The 9,577-nt window shown below is 38.0% G+C and overlaps 1 protein-coding gene across 4 annotated transcripts in view; it reads right to left on the bottom strand.

Annotated features, from left to right (window-relative positions):
- Positions 1 to 244: 244 nt before the first annotated feature.
- The window catches only part of SLC6A15 (solute carrier family 6 member 15), a 43,009-nt gene continuing 33,676 nt past the window's right edge, over positions 245 to 9,577 (bottom strand). For all 4 annotated transcript variants that reach the window (XM_032187443.1, XM_032187459.1, XM_032187435.1 and 1 more), the window contains 3 exons: positions 7,318 to 7,477; positions 2,761 to 2,923; positions 245 to 1,620 (listed from right to left, as the gene is read on the bottom strand). In XM_032187443.1, coding sequence (XP_032043334.1) covers positions 1,249 to 1,620; positions 2,761 to 2,923; positions 7,318 to 7,477 — 695 coding nt within the window. In that variant the 3' untranslated portion in view covers positions 245 to 1,248. The remainder of the gene's footprint in view (positions 1,621 to 2,760; positions 2,924 to 7,317; positions 7,478 to 9,577) is intronic.

Raw genomic sequence — 9,577 nt, 5'->3', positions numbered from 1 at the left:
CAGAATTTACATTCTGTACCTTTGAGGTACAGAATAAATTACCTTCTAACTTTCAGAGTATCATGTCAATTTACAATGATACATCAACTATTGTGTTCATAGTAAAGTCCATGTCCAATAGTTAAATAAAAAGAGGACAGTCTGATTTACCACATTTGTTTTCAGATTCTTTAAGCACCTCACCTTAGTTGGTAAATGTAATTCAGGCTGTGTTCTTGGAATTGGCAAAGGAAATTACAGAGAATACCTTGTCAATCTATTTATTAATAGGTTAAAATGTAATGCCATACAGTTCTTAACAATTACTGACTGAAAAAAATTATCTGCATAAAACAGAAGCAAAAAACAGGAGAGTAATTAAAAAAGCCATCTTGCTTTAACTTTTGAAACAATTACATACAGAATAATATACATATTTACATTACAAGTATATTATATAAATATAATATATATGTAATCTTGTAACCACAATAAATATCAAGTTCATTTTTAGGCACACAGAATAGAAAAAAATGCAGAATCTGCACAATCCTTAAGATTCTTGGAGTGACTCACTCTTACATTGTTTTCACACTGAAAAAGCAAATATTTTACACAAAATATACAGACAGTTTATGCAGTCCCCAGTGAACAGGGAATCTTTCTTTACCTTCCCATAAGTCTACTCCTTGATTTTCTAATACTACTGTTCTATACAGCTATTACATAAGAAAATAGTTTGCAGGTTTCTTTTTTACTCAGCTAATAGCCTAAGTAATTATCAGTGCTAACAAAATAAATACAGCATATCTACATAGGGTATATACAAATGTGTGCACAACATGGGTTTGGTGAACTACTTTAGAGCTCACTTTTAATACTGGGGAGTTAACTTGAAAGCAGAAACAAAACAAAACAAACAAAAAAGGATTTTCAGTGATATTACCTCAGAAATATTACATCATTTGAGTGAGACCTGGGCTTCAGTGACAGAAAGTTTTAAATTTAGAAATTAATTTAAAAAACTAATTCTCAGCTATGCTAGCAGATGTAGGCTGCCATTGATTTTTCATTTATTCCCTTCAGTGCAAATGAAAACCCACAGAACTAATCCAAAAGGAGTTTTCTCAACCTGTATGGTCAGTCATGGTATCTTAAAGACTGCCACTACAGAGCACCTGAGATCGCACCCTAGTAAGTGAAGCTGACCACTTCTCTTAGGAAAGCCATGATCAGCAAGAAGAACAACAGAGAACATTTTTTCTGTAGTTACAGGTCAGATTCTGGCATATCAGGCATATCTGCCATTAGGTATCCAATACCATAGCGTCCATTTGGAGCAGTATCCAGAGTGGGTGATCCAGTCTGTTTTCGATATATGTTTTTCCCAAAATTTGGAGATGGCACTTCACTTGGACTCTTCCCATGAATCAGACTTGTATTATCTCCCTCCAGATTAACAGGCTCCTTTATTATCCGGCCCCTTTTGTAGGATACGGATGCCAAGCTACCAGAGCTGTCATCAATAAGGTTGCAGCGACGCACTATGAAGACTATTGGGACTGGCAGTATGGCCAGTACCATCAGAGATATACAGACAATCATTCCCCATGTTGGATAGCTGTGGAACTCTTCTGTAGCCTGAGCAAGACAAGAGAAAAAGACTATTAATACATTTTTACTTTAAAAAGAGGAAATCTGCGGTCCTTACCAAGGCCTGCAGTTTTCAAACACATGCTCATCTTCTTGTTATCTTGCACTCACAATGTAGGCACTACTTCAGATCTCAAAGTTGAACAATCATAGAAATAGATGATTGCTGTCTTCCTGCCAGTGAGTAGGACCAAAATGCCAACCCAAAGTTTCTGAGATGCTCAGAGCACTGAAGCAGAGCCCAAATCAGGATTTTCACATCAGACCTTGAGCTACAGCTTGTTTGTAATTGTTCCATGATCCTTTAAAAGGTGTGTAGAACATATTCTAGACACAAGACAACATCACAGCAGTGCGTAGTGGCATCTGTAACTATATCTGCAAGGTTCTGTAGGCTAACAGCTAGCGTAGGCAGGGACTGTCTCAGATCACCTTGCAGGATTGTTCTACTTCATGTAAGCTTCATGTAAAATAAAACGCATTTACTGGGACAATGACTCTACCTCACAAGCATGCTTCTGTTGCAAGCATTTATCTCTGGGCAGCAAACTTAATTTGTCTAATAGCTCAATTAACATTTAATTTTATACAGGGAAAGGAGCAGCCCAAGCCTGCGAGGTAGAGGCATGCTGAACTCAAAATTTGGACTGTTGGGGTATTCATTTAAGATGATCACAGGACAGATTCAAATCCGCATTCCAAATAAGGGACAGCAGACACTACCTGCCTCCAAGTAGGAAAAATTATGACGTGGCTAATCTCAGTATAATCCCATCACTAAAAATGATGGGATATCTGAAATGATTTATTCAGCATTATTACCAACTGCTTTCTGCAATGAAATAAAATTTAAAGAAAGTCAACAAAATCTCTTGTCCTTAAGAACATCTCCAACATATAACAAACTAAAACTCACAAAAAAAAAACAACAAACACACACATAAATTCATGTCAAGCAGTTATATTTTAAAGCAAAAGAAGTACTTTAAAGTTAAAAAGATAGTTAAGCACCATGTCATTATTTATAATGATTTGAATTTGCAATCATAATTTTTTGTCTTTTCATGTACTTCTGAAATATTTCATGTATGATCATTGTGATAGTGATGGCATCTGTTACATACATACCATGTCTTCAATCCATGCATTGTAGCCAGGAGGACTTAATCCCATTTGGACAATGCTAGCTACCAGCAAACATAACAATACTGAAGGTGAAACATACTTCCACATGTAGTAATAATACTGACTTGGAGAAAAACCAAGCATGTCTTTTAGATCCTCCATAAATCTGTGAAGGGAATAAAAGGTTATCGTTACTCAGTACACTTAAATTTCTAGTGCTATAGCTGACACAGAGCACCTAATTTGAAGGGACATGCTGACCAAATTTATGTATACAAATGGCTGCACTTTAGCTGACTTAATGGGCTGACAATGGATCTTCTATAACCAGTTCTGAACAGATGAACAGAAGGAATTACTCCACAGTGCTGTGAGTTAGTAAACTAGCTTTGACTTCTAAAGAATCAGACTTAAATCCTAATACAATTGGAAGTAAAATACAGAGTTGTGATGTCCTTCTATTCAATAACAGTTTTGAGTCCAAGTTTAATGCCCAATCCAACTTACAATGCTAGACTTCTGAAAAGAAAATGGATACTGAAGGCATCTTGAGGTGCATTAAATGCATAATTTTAGTTCTGGATCTTCCTGGATGAGTAGAGTGAAACTGAAATATAACTGAGATCACATTTTCAGACATTCCCTTGAAACACATGTTCACCGAATTTGTGAATTCAAGTGGTATTATGTGTTAAAATTTTCTCAAGAATAATCTTTCTTGTAGATGCAATCAGCAAAGCAAAATTGGAAGACCAAGCTACCTTCTATTAGCTTCCATTAACAAGGTTGAGTGGTACCGGAAATACATAAAGATAGCTTGCGTTTTATGAAAGACTACACTGCAAAGATTCTTAACAATTGAGCCTTCTCCTCTATTCTGAATAGTGGATACTTCAACTACTTGAGGACTCTGCTAAGTGTGATTACAATTCAGAAAACTGCACATATCCTTTTTATTATTTTTTTTAAAGCAATATGGATATCAACATTATTTGAAGATACTTATTAGAAGATAGTGATGGAAGAATCATCACAATCATCACATCTGTCACATTCAAAGATCATTTAGAAGAGGATGATCTTGGAAGCTGCACCTCCTGTTCCATATTGTAAAGGCTTCACTCCCCTTCTATTCTGTGAGACCACAGGGCCGCATTCATATGCAGAGGCAGACTGCATAGAGATCTCCCTTCTCCCAAGAACATCTACCCCTTCCTCCCACGAGAACAGTTTGCTGCAAAAAAGATCTGAGAAATCAGTCTGCCCCACCTCTTCACCTCACAGATTGTACAAGAATCCTTTCTCTCTTTCTGCTTCTGCCCTGACACTTTTACAGAGGCTAATACAGACTTAAGCTCCTGTGCCACCTCACATGAAAGGCCTTATGCTGCAATGAGAAGACATGAGTAGTTTAGGTACTCCAGGCAGTAGAGAACGAGTGAAATTACAGAGGCAGACCAGACTGCCTACTACTGTTGATGCAAGCAGAAGTCATGGATATAGCCTATGACTGTTTCTGTTTTTATGTGGAGGTATAAGAAAAAGGAGACACTAATTCTGAGGTAGACCAAACCTAGCCATAGCTACAATTCACCTACTCTTCCTTGGCCATACTGTCAACATGAGCACTAGAAAGCAGTAAGACTACTCTGTTGAACATTTGCCAGGCAAGAGATGATACCAGTCCTCTGCTCCTTCTCAGAAGCAGAAGCCAATGGGAGCATGTATTGGACCAAATTTAGCATGTGGGCTGCTTGCTGGACAATGCTGGAAAGATATTTAAACTCATCTCTAATTTACAGGATTCTTTTTCATATCTTTCTATATTGTCTAATGAGTTGTTTGCTAAGGTATGTGTCATCACTTTTGAGCACATATAAAAAACATCACATATTATCAATTTTGCAGGATTAATTTCGAACCTATATGCATGTTGCAGTGTAAAAAAACAAACAAACAAACAAAAAAAAACTTTATATATAAGCTTTGGTTTGCATCATATAAGCCGCTGAAATAAAACTGCAAAGTTTTAAATCTGCCTCCTTGTGCCTCAAAATTGCAAATTATGAGCTGAACAAAACTCCTATTTTTGTATTCCTGATGGAGGAGTACGCTGTTCCAGAGCCAGAAGAAAAAGGGAGAATATTTTTATAGCTAACTCTTTTGGAGTGTGCACAAGCCCTGATTCTGTTTTAACTTCCTTGTGATCCCACTTTCTTTTGAAATTTGTGCATGGAAAATGTTCTTATAGCAATAAACATGTTTCGAAAGCAGTTACACATGTAAAGTCACTGTCAAATAAACACTCAAAAATTTTTTGAACCACATCGTTTGGGGTATTCTATCCTTTGTTTACATTGCACTGAAACATATTGTTAAAAAGAAGCTGAATTTACAAATGGTTTGAGCTCTCTATAGAGAGCACACAGCCTTTTCTTTCTGCTCTCTCCAGCTCTTCACCCAATGAAACATAAATCTGTTCTCTTCATTTTCAAAGTCTTTCACCATACTTCACTTCTTCACACTACTAATCCTCTATCATAAGCTACCGAGCTCCTTTAACTTCACTTATTTCAGTGTTTATCTCCCACTTACCTTACACTTTCAATCAGGTATCTTCAGAAGCATTGTCCCCCATCTATAGGTGATGTATTCCATAAATCTCTGGTTCCATTTCCTTATTTTTTTTCTGTGAATTTTATGCAAAATTTGATATCTGCTGCTTTGCAATACCAGGGTTCATGATGTTAACTGATAATTATCTAACATTTTATGCCTTCCTGGCTGCAAGGATCCACATATTGCCTTTTTTTCTACCCTTTGGCTGTAATCCCTTTCCATGCTTTTTTTTTTTTCCGTCTTTTATTTTATTTTCTTTCTTTTTTCTATTCCTATTCAGAGATTTTAATGTTACTTATACACAAATCTTTATCTATGACTATCCCCCATGGGAGCTACTACAGCTAATGACAATGTGAGGTTGTTCATTCTGGCAGTTTTTGCAAACAAGAATGCTGGGTTCATGAAGAAAAATATTCTGGAGAAATTTATACATCAGAAGAAATGAAGGAATACTCCACAGAAATAATCAGGTGGTCATTAGGCACAAGAAATCTGTTAGCTGTTTACTGTGTTCTGTCAGAACATCTGAAAATATCAAGCAATGGCCATCTGATACAGAAGCAAAGTATTACCATATTTTAGCTACTCCTAAACACCAAGTTCATCACTAGTAAATTGGTGATTCTTGGAGTGTCTACCTCTCTGCACAGTGGAACTCTATTTGATTAGACAATAGCACCTTGATGCCAAGGCCACTTGTATCATCTTTTGTTTGTATGAGTAAAAACATCTACATGGTATTTTGTATGTGTCCAATTATAGACTTACACACTTGGCCTTGGTAGAAATTCTGTATTAATGAGTATGTAGTCCAGACACTATTTGCATAGACCAGAAAAAATATCTAGAATCCATATGATTATATTTTCTTATATTGTTTTTCATTATAGCAAGGGACTAGTTGATTACTCAGATTGAACAGATGAAAAGTCAAAGAAAAAATACCCATTTATGTCACCCTTTATACATATGAAAGAATCACCAATGTTTAAATTACTTCAACATACTAATATAGCATGCTTTATCTGTGGATAACATGAGTTATTTTTGATACAAGCACCTCTATTCCTTAAAAGTGTAGCACTTAGTGAACACATTCTGTTGATCTCTGTCAAATGATGTAAAGAAATTAGAGACATGATGCTCTTTACTCTTCTCTTCAGTTATCACTGATAGAAGGTTACTTAATTTTATTGCCAAATGTGCTGCTTCCATGTAAGTTTTGATCCTGTTCTTCCCTATCATTTCCTCTATTTCCTCTCTCACAACAAATGCAAAGAACAATCAGCTGCTACAACATCGCAAGCTAAATCTAGATAATAAATTGAAACTTTCTTATTTTACTTTGTTCCTCTCTCGGACAAAATACTGCAGATCTGTTCAAAATGCTCCTCCTTATCTGCTGCTTAGACTGCTGTTATTACTCCTTGAAATCCTTCTCTTGGTGTCCTTTCCATATATAAATTCCTCTTACCCATCCAGACTCCTTTCTAGCTCTATTTTATCTCTTTTTTGCCTCATTCTCCTTTTTGTGGGCCTGTTGTAGTTTATTCTCTGAGCTTCACTACACTGTCCTGATGCATTATGCCTTCTTCCTAAGGTTCTAACCTGTTCTTAAAGGAAGACTTGATTCAAGTCCACATTGACAAACTTTGACTCCCTTATCATTCCAAGAATAACACCTTTACAGTTGCACAAACCAGAAAAGATAAATTCCTGTTTTCATCCTTAATTCCTACTGCTTTCATTTTGGTTTGCTTTCTTCCCTATCTCTATGTAACAGTCAGTTTGAAAGGCTCTCTTTAGATTGGGATATCTTTCTATTGGCTTTAATTTGTGTGTATATACAAAATAATTGGTGCTATAAAATTATAATAACAATAAATATTGTATTGAATACTGTTGATGTAGACAGGGAAATAGATTTCCTTCACTTACTTTTCTATTCCATAAATGCGGGTAACTGCAATGTTCTCCAAAATGACCACAATAAGCAGGGGCAGAGTAGCTGAGTAGTCATCAAACATCGTGACAAAATAATTTCCAGAGCGCTGCACAAAGATCAGGCCAATAAAAAATGCCACCGAGCAGCAGATGACTGTAATGAAGAATTGTAAACTGTAATAATCACAATTTTCACAGAAAAAGAGGAAATGAAGAGAGAGTTTGATATAGCAAAGTTGTACTTTAACACATTATTTCATATAATGAAAGTTGTTATCACTTTCCTTATTTTTTGGTGGCAATTTTGAGAATATTAGGAATCCTACCTCTCCCTTATGAAACAGAAATGTCATGAAACCAGAAGTAGTTACTGTAATTACCGTATTACAGCAGCCCCCATTAAGCAGCACAGATTAATCAAAGGACTATATCTCAATAAATATTTCACTTAATGTGACTGCAAGGCTAAAATAAAGAAAACTGTTGAGCATCATATTATTTGATCACTAGATCACCTACACAATCAATCTCAATATAACTTTTTTTTTCCTACTAAATCCATCAAGAACAGGTTTGAATGCTTAAGCAGCTATAAAACAAGTCAAATTTCAATAAATTGTGAAATCAGCTGTAGGTCGAGCAAAACTGATTCTCCCACTTGAAGTGCCCTTTTCTTCTTTTCCACTGAGAACTAAGGTTAAGGCTGCACCTACGCAGTCTAAAATTAGGTGAGCTAAATCCAAGCAAAAGTATAAAATACTCTTACAAATAATATAGTCATTGTATTAATACCAGCTATTTGTAATTGATTAAAATAACAAAAGGAAGACAGTGACACTTTTTAAAATATTGTGGTATAATATGATCACTCTTTTCAACACAGATAAAATCTTCCCAATGTTTGTCTCATTAATTACATTAATTACACTGAGTCTTATTATTAACCCTGAGAAAAGAATTTTAGAACTGTATATAAGCAAATTTAGAAATCCTTGTTATTTTTATGTTCTCCCATCACGTCATACCGCCCACCCAAAAAACATGCACCTGTCGTGGTTCCGCTCGAGTGGGCAGCCGAGCTCCACCACAGCCGCTCTCTCACTCCCCCTCCTCAAAGAGGAATGGGGAGAAAATATGTGAAAAGGGCTCAAGGATTGAGATAAGGACGAGAAAATCACGCAATAATTATTGTAACGGGCAAAACAGACTCGGCATAAGGAGATAGTAAGATTTATTGCCTACAACTAACAAGCGAGAGAAGTGAGAAAACAAAGGGAAAAAAAAAACAAAAGCACCTTCCCCCCATCCACCCTCTTCCATCTCCTCCCCCCGAGCGGCGCAGGGGAACGGGGGAATGGGGGTTATGGTCAGTCTACAGCACTTCTTCTCTGCCGCTCCTTCTCGATCACTCTCGTCCACTGTGCTGTGGGGTCCCACCCACGGGATGCAGTCCTTGATGAACTGATCCGGCGTGGGCTTCCCACAGGCAGCAGCTCTTTCAGAACTGCTCCAGATATGGGTCCGTACCACGGGGTCCATCCCTCAGGAGAAAACTGCTCCAACCTGGCTCCCCTACGGGCAGCAGCTCCTGCCGGGTCACCTGCTCCTGCGTGGGCTCCTCTCCACGGGCTACAGGTCCGGCCCGGAATCTGCTCCGGCAGGGGTCTTCCACAGGCGGCAGCCTCCGTCGGTGCAGGGCCACCTGCTCCACCGTGGTCTCCTCCACGGGCTGCAGCGTGGAACCCTGCTCCACCGTGGTACTCCATGGGCTGCAGGGGGACATCCTGCTTCACCGTGGTCCTCACCACAGGCCACAGGGGACTTCTGCTCCGGCGCCTGGAGCACCTCTCCCCCTCCTTCTACACTGACCTTGGTGCAAGGCTGTTCTCTCACTCCCTTGACTCTCCCGGCTGCTGTGTGGCGCAGCGTTTTTTCCCTGTCTTAAATATGCTCTCACAGAGGCGCAAAACAACATCGCTTATTGGCTCGGATCTGGAAAACAATGGGGCCCTTCCCAAACATGGGGCAGCTTCTAGATCTTTCTCACAGAAACCACCCCTATGGCTCCCTGCTACCAAAACCTTGCCATGTAAACCCACTACAGCACCTTCAGTTGTAAACTACACTCTGGTAGGTACACTTTTCAGCACGTATACATGCAAACTCCAATTTGGAATACTGGAGCACAAAATTAACTTTAAGCATATGAGTTGGTTTCCCTGAAAACGGAAGTGGAATTATAGTGAAAAAAGTT

Source organism: Aythya fuligula, chromosome 1, assembly GCF_009819795.1.
Source record: "Aythya fuligula isolate bAytFul2 chromosome 1, bAytFul2.pri, whole genome shotgun sequence".
In the NCBI taxonomy this organism is placed as follows: Eukaryota; Metazoa; Chordata; class Aves; order Anseriformes; family Anatidae; genus Aythya; species Aythya fuligula.
This window is presented reverse-complemented; position numbering and strand designations above follow the sequence as displayed.